The sequence below is a fragment of the Erpetoichthys calabaricus genome, chromosome 2, assembly GCF_900747795.2.
Source record: "Erpetoichthys calabaricus chromosome 2, fErpCal1.3, whole genome shotgun sequence".
NCBI classification, from domain to species: domain Eukaryota; kingdom Metazoa; phylum Chordata; class Cladistia; order Polypteriformes; family Polypteridae; genus Erpetoichthys; species Erpetoichthys calabaricus.
The window spans coordinates 191,879,678-191,895,055 of NC_041395.2; the positions used below are offsets into that span (position 1 = coordinate 191,879,678).

The 15,378-nt window shown below is 39.7% G+C and overlaps 1 protein-coding gene across 4 annotated transcripts in view; it reads right to left on the reverse strand.

Moving 5' to 3' along the window:
- fam168b (family with sequence similarity 168 member B) overlaps nt 1-15,378 on the reverse strand; it is a 108,566-nt gene that overhangs the window by 42,272 nt on the left and 50,916 nt on the right. For 2 of the 4 annotated variants that reach the window (XR_007934002.1, XM_051922066.1), the window contains exons 5-6: nt 14,567-14,744; nt 14,115-14,223 (exon numbers count right to left, since the gene is read on the reverse strand). Coding sequence is in view for 2 of the 4 variants with exons in the window: in XM_051922066.1 (XP_051778026.1) it covers nt 14,115-14,223; nt 14,567-14,744 (287 nt within the window). In the remaining 2 variants the exon portion in view is untranslated. Of the gene's footprint in view, nt 1-14,097; nt 14,224-14,566; nt 14,745-15,378 lie in introns of all 4 variants that reach the window. The other 2 variants (XR_007934001.1, XM_051922067.1) reach the window with 1 other exon arrangement.

Genomic DNA, 15,378 nt, shown 5'->3' on the forward strand with positions numbered 1-15,378 from the left:
TATATATATATATATACACATATATATATACACATACATACATACATACATATATATATACACATACATACATACATACATACACACATATATATGGAAGAGAAGGTCTGTGATACGGTTTGCATATTTGCAGCTGGTGATCCACAAAGGCAGAAAAATGTTTCACGTATCATAAAGTAGTTTTTATTCCTGAGCTTTCAACCCCTGCCAGGGGTCTTCATCAGAGGATAATGCTTAAGACTTACAAGAATCAAAGGCAATATATAGCAAAACATTACATGGAGGGGGGTGGGTGGCTAAGTCAGTGTGATGGGGCAGGGGGGGTATTGGGTTTACAGTGATCCCTCGCTATATCGCGCTTCGTCTTTCGCGGCTTCACTCTATCGTGGATTTTATATGTAAGCATATTTAAATATATATCGCAGATTTTTTGCTGGTTCGCCGATTTCTGAGGACAATGGGTCTTTTAATTTCTGGTACAAGCTTCCTCAGTTGGTTTGCCCAATTGATTTCATACAAGGGACGCTATTGGCAGATGGCTGAGAAACTACCCAATTTACTTTTCTCTGTGTCTCTTGCGCTGACTTTCTCTGATCCTGACGTAGGGGGTGTGAGCAGGGGGGCTGTTCGCACACCTAGACGATACGGACGCTCGTCTAAAAATGCTGAAAGATTATCTTCACGTTGCTACCTTCTGTGTGCAGCTGCTTAGTGAAGCGACATGCTGCACGGTGCTTCACATACTTAAAAGCTCAAAGGGCACGTATTGATTTTTCACTCTTTGTTTTTATCTGTCTCTCTCTCTCTCTCTCTCTCCCTGCTCCTGACGGAGGGGGGTGTGAGCTGCCGCCTTCAACAGCTTTGTGCCGCGGTGCTTCGCATACTTAAGCCAAACAGCCCTATTGATTTGTTTGCTTTGCTCTCTGTTTCTGACAGCCTGTGCTCCTGACACGCACTCCTTTGAAGAGGAAGATATGTTTGCATTCTTTTAATTGTGAGACTGAACTGTCATCTCTGTCTTGTCATGGAGCACAGTTTAAACTTTTGAAAAAGAGACAAATGTTTGTTTGCAGTGTTTGAATAACGTTCCTGTCTCTCTACAACCTCCTGTGTTTCTGCGCAAATCTGTGACCCAAGCATGACAATATAAAAATAACCATATAAACATATGGTTTCTACTTCGCGGATTTTCTTATTTCGCGGGTGGCTCTGGAACGCAACCCCCGCAATGGAGGAGGGATTACTGTACAATTTATTTATTATGAACATGTTCTTCTTAAGTTTGCATATGCTGGATTTATGTCCAAGTGTCTGTTGATGGCGTTCTCATTTGATAGCCAAGATTCGGCCAGCTCTCTGGCACTTTTAGTACTGGTCTTAAATTTTACTTGTACATTGTCCCAGTTAAATGTATGTCCTGTTGATTTAGTATGCGTGTAGATCAATGAAAGTGAGTCCTTTCTTCTGACGGCGTTGCAATGTTCCTGTATACGTGTTGCGATTCTTTTTGAAGTTTGTCCTATGTATACCGCTGAGCAAGAACTGCATCGAATGCTATAAACTGCGTTTTGTGTTTCTGCTATCGATTTCTTGTTTTTAGCATTAAACAGGACCGTGCGCAGATTGTTCGTAGGTTTGTGTGCTATTCTGATGCCTGACTTGGCCAGGATGCGCTCTGTACCTTCAGACACCTTATGGTGAATAAGGGAGTGAGTGCCAGGTGGGGTGGGGGTTCTGATTCAATTCAATTGTTTGCTGAGTTTTTTGGCATCTTCTGTGTAAGCTCCAATTAATGAATGTTTTTGAGTATCCGTGAAGTGAAAAGATGGAAGAGATAGCGTCTCTCATTCATTTTTGTTTCCTTCGTATTACAATGGGTGTGGACTCTTCTGAATGGGTGTGGACATCTACATCAAAAGAAATAATGACGCCACCCTGACCATAAGTGTTTACCGTAAAGAATGCTATGCAGACAAGATATTACATTTCACCAGCAACCACCCGGTATCTCATAAACGGAGCTGTGTTAAAATTCTATTCAGAAGAGTCCAAAGATTTTCTATGGGGTTGAGATCTGGAGACTGGCTAGGCCACTCCAGGACCTTGAAATGCTTCTTACGAAGCCACTCCTTCGTTACCCAGGCGGTGTGTTTGGGATCATTGTTATGCTGAAAGACCCAGCCACGTTTCATCTTCAATGCCCTTGCTGATGGAAGGAGGTTTTCACTCAAAATCTGACGATACATGGCCCCATTCATTCTTTCCTTTACATGGATCAGTCGTCCTGGTCCCTTTGCAGAAAAACAGCCGCAAAGCATGATGTTTCCACCCCCATGCTTTACAGTAGGTATGGTGTTCTCTGGATGCAACTCAGAATTCTTTCTCCTCCAAACACGACGAGTAGAGTTTTTACCAAAAAGTTCTATTTTGGTTTCATCTGACCATATGACATTCTCCCAATTCTCTTCTAGATCTTCCAATGCTACAATGCTATATACTGTATATTCTGCCGTTCTTTATTTATTCTGTAAGTGCCTTGAGCATGGGAAAGGCGCTATATAAATAAAATGTATTATTATTATTATTATTAAAAGCTCTCTAGCAAACTTCAGACGGGCCTGGCTTAAGCAGGGGGACACGTCTGGCACTGCAGGATTTGAGTCCCTGGCGGCGTAGTGTGTTACTGATGGTAGCCTTCGTTACTTTGGTCCCAGCTCTCTGCAGGTCATTCACTAGGTCCCCCCGTGTGGTTCTGGGATTTTTGCTCACCGTTCTTGTGATCATTTTGACCCCACGGGGTGAGATCTTACGTGGAGCCCCAGATCGAGGGAGATTATCAGTGGTCTTGTATGTATTTAATTTTCTAATAATTGCTCCCACAGTTAATTTCTTCACACCAAGCTGCTTACCTATTGCAGATTCAGTCTTCCCAGCCTGGTGCAGGTCTACAATTTTGTTTCTGGTGTCCTTTGACAGCTCTTTGGTCTTGGCCATAGTGGAGTTTGGAGTGTGACTGTTTGAGGTTGTGGACAGGTGTCTTTTATATTGATAACGAGTTCAAACAGGTGCCATTAATACAGGTAACGAGTGGAGGACAGAGGAGCCTCTTACAGAAGAAGTTACAGGTCTGTGAGAATCAGAAATCTTGCTTGTTTGTAGGTGACCAAATACTTTTTTTCCACCATAATTTGCAAATAAATTCTTTAAAAATCAGTCAATGTGATTTTCTGGATTTTTTTTTCTCATTTTGTCTCTCATAGTTGAGGTATACCTATGATGTAAATTACAGGCCTCTCTCATCTTTTTAAGTGGGAGAACTTGCACAATTGGTGGCTGACTAAATACTTTTTTGCCCCACTGTATGTATTATATATATTATATATACACACACACACACGCACACAGTATATACACAAAAGGCAAAGCCCTGACTGACTCATCACTAATTCTCCCACTTTCCATATAGGTGGGAAGCTGAAATTTCGCATGCTCATTCCTTGCAGTGTACTTACAAAAGGTAGGTATGTTTCATGTCCTACTGCAACACCCAAGGGGTGTGGGGGGGGACGTGGGAACAGATGTACCCCCTAATGTATATATAGATAGGAGAAACTCCTCCTCACTATTTCTGTTACTTCCAATATATGTAAGAAGCCCAAATTTCCCATGCTCACAAACGTTAAGTATGTTTCATTTCGTGGTGTGCCCCATAACGAACTTTCAAAAATAATGTCTTTTTTGGCGGTTCTCAACATTATGCCGTAAGGAACTTTCGAAAATTACCTCTCCTTTTGGCAGTTTCATTCCTTATTTCCGTTAACAGAGGATTTATTTCATGGCAGAGATACACAAGGGATACATCCGGTCCCCCATCCTTTTTCCACATGGCCGGTGTCTGCACACCTACCACGTGGTTGGCTCCCTGCCTATATACATTAACGACATCCCGCGCTCTGGTGCCTCCTCATTCGCTTCCTTAATTTCCTCACCTGTTCGTCGTGCTCACTGCTCCCTTCTTTGCTCCACCGCTTCATGGGTGGAAGGACTGCTCATTCTTCTTTCAGGCTACCTCTAAACATCACCCATACTGATTCCCCTATGTGTAACATATCCAAGCAAAGCACCATGGCACAAGAGCTGCGCAAATGTAAGCTCATATGAGATGAATGCACTATGGCACACAGACCAGGTGTTAAGGCTTTAGACAGGACCCTATAAGACAACAGAAACATGACAAAAATGATGGCAGGCTTGACAGTCTTGCTGGCTAGAGACTTCCAGCAGACCTTACCAGTTGTCCCAAGAGGAACACGCGCCAACAAAATTAAAGTATGTCTGAAGTCTTCATACCTATGGCCTAAGACCAACATATTGCCTTAAGAATAAACATGAGGGTTTACTTCTCAAGGATGATCAGGGGAAACAGGATGCTGTGAATACTTATGTACAGTACATGTGCTTTCTCAATTTTTTTATTTTTAATAAACTTGCAAAAACCTCAAGTAAACTTTTTTCACGTTGTCATTATGGGGTGTTGTGTGTAGAATTCTGAGGAAAAAATGAATTTAATCCATTTTGGAATAATAATAATAATAATAATAATACATTTTATTTATACAAGGCGCCTTTAAGGGAACTCAAGGACACCGAACAAACAATAAATAAATAAATAAATAAATAATTAAATAAAAGACACAATTATAAAAAACTTAAAACATCAGAAAATCTAGAAATTAAAACCAAACAAAACCATTATAATCAGGAGGAAAAAGAAAAAGCCATTTTAAACAGATGTGTTTTAAGTTTATATTTGAAGGATGAATATGATTTGATATTTCGGAGATCCGCAGGCAATGAATTCCAGAGCTTGGGAGCAGAACGGCTGAAAGCTCTGCTCCCCATGGTGGTTAGACGGGCGGGAGGGATAGTCAGATGGGTGGAGGAAGAGGATCTAAGGTTACGGGATGGAATGGCAACATGAAGAAGGTCAGACAGATATGGATGGCCTTAAATGTTAATAGTAGAATCTTAAAATCAATACGAAACTTGATCGGGAGCCAATGAAGCTGCTGCAAGACCGGAGTAATATGGTGAATAGATGGGATTTGAGTGATGATACGTGCTGCAGAATTCTGGACTAACTGAAGCTTATGAAGAGATTTATTAGGGAGACCAAAGAGGAGTGAATTGCAGTAGTCCAGCCGAGAAGTGACAAGACTATGAACAAGAATGGCAGTAGTATGAGGAGTGAGGGAGGGGCGAATGCGATTAATATTACGTAGGTGGAAGTAAGCAGACCAGGTGATGTTATTAATGTGACATTGGAAAGATAGAGTACTGTCGAGGATGACACCCAGACTCTTGACCTGAGATGATGGGGAAACAACAGAGTTATCAATAATAAGAGAAAGATTATTGGTTTTGGATAATGATGATTTTGAACCAATGAGGAGAACCTCAGTTTTGTCACTGTTTAATTTAAGAAAATTCGAAGAAAACCAGGATTTAATTTCAGCAATGCAGTCAATAAGCGAGGGTGGTGGAAACGAGGAGGTGGGATTACCAGCAAGGTAGAGCTGGGTGTCATCAGCATAACAGTGAAAATTAATGTTATATTTGCGAAAAATATTGCCAAGGGGAAGAAGGTAAATAATAAAAAGAAGAGGCCCCAGGACAGAGCCCTGGGGCACACCAGAAGTAACAGCGGTGGGTTGGGATGTGAAGGTTTTAAGTTGAATGAACTGAGGCTGTAACATAACAAAATTTGGAAAAAGTGATGCGCTGTGAAAACTTTCCAGATGCACTGTATCTCAACCAATGTATCTAAACCAATATATATATCTGAACAGATGTATTCAAACCAATGTATACTGTATATCTGAACATATATACATACATATACATATATCTGAACCAATTTATTTATTTATGAACCAATCTTTTTTTCCTGAATGGCCCATCATATATTTTATATATATATATATATATATACACATACAGTGGTGTGAAAAACTATTTGCCCCCTTCCTGATTTCTTAATTCTTTTGCATGTTTGTCACACAAAATGTTTCTGATCATCAAACACATTTAACCATTAGTCAAATATAACACAAGTAAACACAAAATGCAGTTTTTAAATGATGGTTTTTATTATTTAGGGAGAAAAAAAATCCAAACCTACATGGCCCTGTGTGAAAAAGTAATTGCCCCCTTGTTAAAAAATAACCTAACTGTGGTGTATCACACCTGAGTTCAATTTCCGTAGCCACCCCCAGGCCTGATTACTGCCACACCTGTTTCAATCAAGAAATCACTTAAATAGGAGCTGCCTGACACAGAGAAGTAGACCAAAAGCACCTCAAAAGCTAGACATCATGCCAAGATCCAAAGAAATTCAGGAACAAATGAGAACAGAAGTAATTGAGATCTATCAGTCTGGTAAAGGTTATAAAGCCATTTCTAAAGCTTTGGGACTCCAGCGAACCACAGTGAGAGCCATTATCCACAAATGGCAAAAACATGGAACAGTGGTGAACCTTCCCAGGAGTGGCCGGCCGACCAAAATTACCCCAAGAGCGCAGAGACGACTCATCCGAGAGGTCACAAAAGACCCCAGGACAACGTCTAAAGAACTGCAGGCCTCACTTGCCTCAATTAAGGTCAGTGTTCACGACTCCACCATAAGAAAGAGACTGGGCAAAAACGGCCTGCATGGCAGATTTCCAAGACGCAAACCACTGTTAAGCAAAAAGAACATTAGGGCTCGTCTCAATTTTGCTAAGAAACATCTCAATGATTGCCAAGACTTTTGGGAAAATACCTTGTGGACTGATGAGACAAAAGTTGAACTTTTTGGAAGGCAAATGTCCCGTTACATCTGGCGTAAAAGGAACACAGCATTTCAGAAAAAGAACATCATACCAACAGTAAAATATGGTGGTGGTAGTGTGATGGTCTGGGGTTGTTTTGCTGCTTCAGGACCTGGAAGGCTTGCTGTGATAGATGGAACCATGAAGTCTACTGTCTACCAAAAAATCCTGAAGGAGAATGTCCGGCCATCTGTTCGTCAACTCAAGCTGAAGCGATCTTGGGTGCTGCAACAGGACAATGACCCAAAACACACCAGCAAATCCACCTCTGAATGGCTGAAGAAAAACAAAATGAAGACTTTGGAGTGGCCTAGTCAAAGTCCTGACCTGAATCCAATTGAGATGCTATGGCATGACCTTAAAAAGGCGGTTCATGCTAGAAAACCCTCAAATAAAGCTGAATTACAACAATTTTGCAAAGATGAGTGGGCCAAAATTCCTCCAGAGCGCTGTAAAAGACTCATTGCAAGTTATCGCAAACACTTGATTGCAGTTATTGCTGCTAAGGGTGGCCCAACCAGTTATTAGGTTCAGGGGGCAATTACTTTTTCACACAGGGCCACGTAGGTTTGGATTTTTTTTTCTCCCTAAATAATAAAAACCACCATTTACAAACTGCATTTTGTGTTTACTTGTGTTATATTTGACTAATGGTTAAATGTGTTTGATGATCAGAAACATTTTGTGTGACAAACATGCAAAAGAATAAGAAATCAGGAAGGGGGCAAATAGTTTTTCACACCACTGTATATATATATATATATATATATATATATATATATATATATATATATATATATATATATATATATATATATAAATAAATCTATACTAATAAAAGGCAAAGCCCTCACTGACTCACTCATCACTAATTCTCCAACTTCCCGTGTAGGTAGAAGGCTGAAACTTGGCAGGCTCATTCCTTACAGCTTACTTAGAAAAGTTAAGAAGGTTTCATTTCGAAATTCTACGCGTAACGGTCATAACGGTCGACAACGTCCACCATGTTAAACTTTCTTATTTATGGCCCCATCTGCACGAAATTTGGTAGGCAGCTTCCCTGCGCTGACCGAAACTGAAACCACTGTCGGCTGCCATATTGAACTTTCCAACGGTCTTAGTTACTTATGGGCCCATCTTCAAGAAATTTGGCACGCGGGTTCCCAATGCTAACTGAGTCCTACTTACGTCCATAGCCTGCAGCTCGGTCGCAGTGTGAGGCGGCGTTGGGTCCCCCATCCCCAAGCCTCCCACGTAGTTGGCTACCTGCTTATATAAGGCTGTCTGTCGCTCCAGTCTCTTCATTCCTTTCCTTGCTTCGCTACGGTATTCACGTCTCCCTGCTGATAACTGCAGCCTTTTTATTTAATCCACGGCTTCTCTGCTGTTTTATTGTTCGTTTATTACGATTATAGTTATTGTGTAGGTATTTTAGACTTTATTTCCTTTATCATTCCAATCGTACCCCCATTAACATGTCTATTGAGGTGATCACCATCGATCAAAGAACTGTCACTTACTGAGTGGTTTCCATGCCCGGCGATGGCGACTGCCTTTTCCATTCTCTGTGTTACATATTGCACAGCCATATCAGGCTCACTCTTGATATCCGGAGGAACATTGTGTCTTATGTATTGAATGACTGGGACAGGTTCAAGGTGTGGACTGATGACGGTACAGGAGATAATTATACTACACAGGAGCACTATAAGAGTGAAATGCTTAAGCCCTTCACCTATGGTTCTGCATGTGAGTTGATGACTGCCGCTGAATTGTTCGGTTTTCGCTTTCAAGTGTACCGAAATGGCCAAATATTTTACACCTTTGGACAACCGCCAATGCCTCTTAAACATCTTAGATTCACAGGTGACGATTTGAGTAGTGGACACTTTGATGTTTATGAATGTTTAAACTCCCAAAAGCTGGATGCGAAGTTATCGATGAAACCCATTTCAATTCAAATGCCTCCAATTTCCAGTAAGGCTCTGCTTCGCAATGACAATTAATAAGTCTTAGGGACAGACCCTACAAAAGGTTGGCATTGATTTGAGCCAAGATTGCTTTTCACATGGCCAACTATACGTTGCATGCTCAAGAGTAAGCTCAGCGCACAGCTTGGTCATATTACAAGCGGAGGGCCAAACTGACAATGTGGTATACAAAGAGATAATTAACAAATATCCATCCATCCATCCATCCATCCATCCATCCATCCATCCATCCATCCAGCCATTGTCTCCCGCTTACCCGAGGTCAGGTCGCGGGGGCAGCAGCTTGAGCAGAGATGCCCAGACTTCCCTCTCCCTAATTAACAAATAATTATTGGTATATTTTCCTTCAGTTTAAAAAGGTTTACTTTTCTTCTTAATAAAAATTTTAAAGCAGTACTTTGCCGCTGCGAAGCACGGGTATTTTGCTAGTAGATAAATATGGGTATGGCACGAAATAAAACATACTTAACGTTTGTAAGTACAGTGTAAAGGATAAGCATGGGAAATTTGGGGTTCCTACGTATATTGGAAGTCGCAGAAATAGTGAGGAGAGGTTTCCCCTATCTATATATACAGTTTAGAGAATACACCCATTCCCCCCCCCTTGGGTGTTGCAGCAGGACATGAAACATACATAACTTTTTGTAAGTACACTGCAAGGAATGAGCACGCAAAATTTCAGCTTCCCACCTATATGGAAAGTGGGAGAATTAGTGAGGAGTCAGTGACGGCTTTACCTTTTATATTTTCAGATATATCTATATATCTATATACATAGTTTACTGTCAAATAATGCAAAGAGTATGCGACACGTGTTTCGCCCTTATTTGGGCTCATCAGGCATACATAATCCATTGCACCCCTCTTGGGGATTGAACCTCGGATGTCAGTGTCAGAAGCGAAGCCTCTTTACACTGCGCCACGATTGTATGGGAGGTTACCTACCAGGTAACACATGTGGTTGGTCTGCCAGTCTGCAAACATCCGCCACGGGGCCCTCTCAGTTGCGAGAAACAGATCATAGAATGTTCAAATAAAAGAACCACACAGTGTAAAGAGGCTTCGTTTCTGACGTCCGAGGTTCGATCCCTGAGAGGGGTGCAATGGAGTGTGTACGCCTGATGGGCCCAAATAAGGGCGAAATACATGTTGCGTACTCTTCGCATTATTTGACAGTAAACTATGTAACATTCTATGATCTGCTTCTCGGAACTGAGAGGGCCCCGTGGCAGATGTTTGCAGAGTGGCAGACCAACCACATGCGTTACCTCGTAGGTAACCACTCATACAATCAGATTGAGACTCAGACTACGGATGCTATGAATATAGATATCCATATCTATATATATATATCTATCCATCCATCCATCCATTTTCCAACCCGCTGAATCCGAACACAGGGTCACGGGGGTCTGCTGGAGCCAATCCCAGCCAACACAGGGCACAAGGCAGGAAACAATCCTGGGCAGGGTGCCAACCCACCACAGGACACACACAAACACACCCACACACCAAGCACACACTAGGGCCAATTTAGAAACGCCAGTCCACCTAACCTGCATGTCTTTGGACTGTGGGAGGAAACATATATATATCTATATATATAAAATCCCTGACTGATGAGCATGCATAGCCTTTCAAAGTAACATTTACTAAAGTTAGTGTTTAAGAAAACACAGACAGGTGAAATTATGTATGACTTCACCGAGCTTTAGCGCTGTTAATTAATGGTGACTTGTCAATTCACTTTGATTCTCGATTTGTACCTGCAATTCGATTCAAAATATCACCTGTGCCATTTAAAAAAATATATATAGTTTGTCCTCATAAACTAATCATCAATAGAATGTAATACACAAGTGAATTTCATACATTTGAAGGGGCAGCAACAGCCCTGCCAAGGTTGCCGTTCTTAAAAAAAATCAGATTGTAAAGAATGTCTTTACATTATTTTATGCAATTTTTAAATGAGTAAATAAGTATGACTAAAAAGGACTAAGTGAAAGTTTTGAGACTAAGAAAAACAAAGCAGCTATAATTTAATTGTTCTTAAATTTTTTTAGTTCACACTGTAAAATTAAAAGAGGAATATCACTTGTCTAAATGTAAACAGTTCATTGTAGAAGTTCACAAACATTTTATAAGCAGAGGCACAAAAAAAAAAAAAAGTTTAATCATCTAGTCAGGGCCCCCTCAACAGATATAAACCCAATGCTGTAAGGGTCAGCACGATCTTGCATCTTAATTACTGATAACAGTAAGTAATCCTGTATGATTTGGGATAATAGTAGACCTATTCATATCAAAGTAAATGCTTAGACTACAGCACACTACTAACGCATATGTAACCAAAGGCTGCTCGACATTTCAAGAACAGGGGTTTCACAAGCTTTTTTCTTGGCATATTCTCACCAAAATTGAATGTTCCTCACCAAAATTGAATGTTTTGAAATAATTTAAGACTGAACAAATTCCGAACACAAAGTGGTAGGTACTGAACCCTGATTAGACACAAACAACTAAAGGTGAGGTATCTTAAATCCCCTAACCCTAATATTGTATTTTGGTTTTAACAAGTGATTACCAATAGTTTTTGTGTAGGTATGGGTGTGTGTCTTTTAGATTTTCTTATGTATGACAAATGCTTTTTTAATAAATGACTTTTTATGTAAGAACAGTAGTGTGAGTAGATAAGGAATAAAAAAATTGAAAGCCTAAAATTTTCATACTTTTAATATACTAAAATTTTACAGTTACATGTGAATTCAGAGAAAAAGGTGTATTCACAATTTACATATTACTTCAAGTTAAAAAAAGGACAAGGGTTCCTGAACGTTGACAACCCTGTCCTAAACAAAAGCTTTCTATTGTTGTTTAGTAAACACAAAAATATGTTAGATGTGTTTATTATTAAGACTTGTTTACATTGTCTTTGATCCTCATTGTTCCTCAAGGTTGCGTATATCTTCTTCATTCATTTGACTAATTATACAAATGTTACAAAAATGATGGTGCACAAAAAGCATTTACCAAAACTAAAAATATTGTAATGTTGGTGGAGTGGACCTGAGAGAGAAAGAAATGGACAAACACACTGTGCTAACTTCTCAGTGGGAGAAAGGGAGAAAAAGACGGCACCCATGTGTTACAACTCTTTTTCACAAAAATTTCGGTTTCCAAGCAGTCTGAAATCCAGGGTGGTTGCAAAGAGATAGGAAGTAAGAGGATGGGGTCACCATGGAAACCCAAGTAAGAAGAGGGAGACTTAAAATTGGCATTTGTTTTGGACAATATGGGAGCGAAGTGTTGTAGTAGGAGAACAGCGAAAGGGAGCAAAGTTTCCCTCACGTATCACCTGAGAGCTGCATGTGTATCACACAGCATGCAAACCCACTGCTGTAACCAATAACTACTCTGATATTAGGACTAGTTTAAAGAAACATCTGAAGAATATTTTATTTTATGCTTATTTAAAATAAAACTAGAATAAGTACAGGCATGAATCAAGCAATTAAATATTAGCAAATTATCACTAAAATAAATCAACATATATTAAAGTAATACCCCATCCAACAGAAAGAATGGAACTGCTTGACACAGTTTGCTTCATCATGCTCACCATGAGATGGTAGCCTATGGCAAGTTGCTTTCCTACAAAGAAATGTGTGTCTTCTCTCCAATCCTAGTATAATGTAGATTATGTTTTGCCTTAATGCCTCTTACTGAAAAGCTTTGTAAACAAACTGTTAAGTCATTTAAACATGACATTTCTTTTAGTAGGAAAATCATTCAGCATACTTCATGAACTAGACTTGGCAGCAACTTTGGGTTCCTGAAAATACATTTTCAACAGGCAGATTTCAAAAATGTGTGAAAGGAAAGATGAAAATCACTTTATCGATATAATCCAACAGCTCTACTGAACATTTTCAAATGCAAACCTATAAATAAAAAATGGTGAGACACATTTATTGTGTGAACATGTCTTTTGAAGCCATATAATGTCTTAAAAGTTCACATTGTCACTTTAAATCATCAGGGAATGGGATTTGGAGAGATGGAAAGATGCTTATGGATTACAAATAATTAGCTGCTCTACCCATATACCGAGGAAAGCATCTATACTAGGTGGTCGATGAATGGTGTGTGTTTTAGCTAGGGATGCAGGAGTTAGTTTTGTTGTCTCACAGACTGCTGCTGTACAAGTAGCAGTATTCAGTAATGTTATTACAGTGACTAAAAGGTAATTTGTTCCAAGTTCATGTAACATTGCTACAATCACTATGCCATATTGTTTTGATATACAAAGTATATAGTCGTGGCATTTTTGAACTCACTTAATCCAGAAACTGGGACTCTGGAGCCTTTCCCAGCTAGCACTGGGCGGAAGGCAGGAAGAAATCCTGTACAGACACTCACACACCAAACACACATTAGGGCCAACTTAGTCTTGCAAATTCACCTAACCTGCAAGTCTTGTATACACAGTACAATTTCATTCCTACTTGCCCGCAAGTAGTGATGAAGTGGAACCAAATTCCTGGCAGTATTTTGTTTAGATAGCATTTTGTTCCTCCTCCCAATTCACTATTACTTTTACATTATAGGGTGGGAGGCTTCAAATTGGAGGTTGGAGCACGTGTGTATATTAATACATGATATCGATAGGAGGGAGGATTCCAATGAAGTATCAAGCACCACTGGTACTTGCCCACTTTAAGCACTGCCCACAAGACAAAGCAAACATCACCACACCACCACTCTCCTTGTATGCCACCCAAATCTCACTGCATAGGTTATGCAAAATATTTCAGCACAAAAACGGGCAAACCAGACAAAGTCTCAAAAGAATTTCAACTTGCACAGCCACAGTTAGTGACCATGTTAAAAAATACTGAGCTACATAACAAAGCAATGTAAACAGTAAGAAACCATGGGCACTCAATAGTCTGAGAGCACCACATACCTATGCTCTTCCCATTCAAACTAATCAGGCTGCCCTACCTCAGCTAAACTGGTTTGTGCCCAGTCAATTGGAAATGGATGATATCATCCGCCACTGGGTCAGCCATAGTATTCACTTCATTTATGTAGCCATAAAGCAAAACACTTGCTTTAGAAGAAATGTCACAATAAAGCTGCTTTACTATAAATGGATTATGTGCCCAATAATGCAAGAAAATGGTTAAAGAAGAAAAAAATCAACAAGACATGAATATTTAAATATGAATACCTACACTGTCAGACAGCTCACCATTGTGGAGGCACATAGCTATAGGTAGGTGTTCCTGGTGGCCTATAGGCAGGCATTGTAACTGGATGAGGAGCAACTGCAGTTGGGGAATGAGTTGTCAGCAAAGTGCCTAAACCAAACAAACAAAACAATAAACAGTATAAAAGTAACCATGTTAAATAAATATATATTTTCTATTACTTTTCATTTGTAAATAATCCTTCTATTTAATTACATGACCAAAAAAAAAATCACAATTCAACCATCTGTAGAGAAGGTTGTTTGTAGAAATCAAATTGTTTTAAGGGAACTGTATAAGGTACACATCTCATTAATTATGAAAGTATAGCTGCTAATTTGCTAAATTGCTAACTGTATCTTTCATATTTATACTCAAAAGAAACATTTTACATTTATCCAGCATATGAATACACTTAATCGTCATATACACATTTAGATACCAATGTACTTACCTGCTGACATTGCCATTGTTGTCCCTGCTACCATGCCCATTGCCACACCAGTAGCTCTAGGAGGTGGGATAGAAGGGGCATACATTGCAGCAGGCATCCCATTAGGCTGAACAACTGTGGTGTGATGAATGACATGTGGTGGAGCAGCATATAATGGTTGTGTGTAGTAAGCACCTTGCTGAAGGAGAAATGAGAGAAAAGACAGTTTAAAAACTACTAATGAAATATATACCGTGCACAAAGTATTACCAGTATTTTTAGTTGAAGCCAATGGTAATAGGGTGTTGTACCACTTTAGCCATTATGAATGTAGTGAAAAGTCAAGCAAAATGACACACGGGCCTGAGTTGCCTCAAAAGCTTGCATATTGTAATCTTTATAGTTGGCCAATAAAAGGTGTCATTTTGCTTGACTTTTCACTAATTGAAGCCAATAAAGAGAGTTTATTATTTTTACCCAGCACATACATATTGTACATATAAAAGCATGTTCACTTTTCTGGAACAAATGTGTTATTCTTCTTTTCACAATTCTGACAACTATTTTAAGCTATCAAAAATGATCAACTACACCCAATACCACACAATGTTAGGTAGCACGGTTGCCTGTATGTACTATCACTGGCTCCTGTAGAAGGGGGTATACTGAAACCAGCAAAGATAAGTGACAGGGCCTGCCACTCCCTCAACACAGGCACTATTTGCTCAACAGCCCACCAAACCTAAAAGTCCTTCACAGTGAACATACGTGCACAAGTTTAAAATGTATTAAGTGTTAACACACTCAATTACTCATCTATTTATTAACCCATT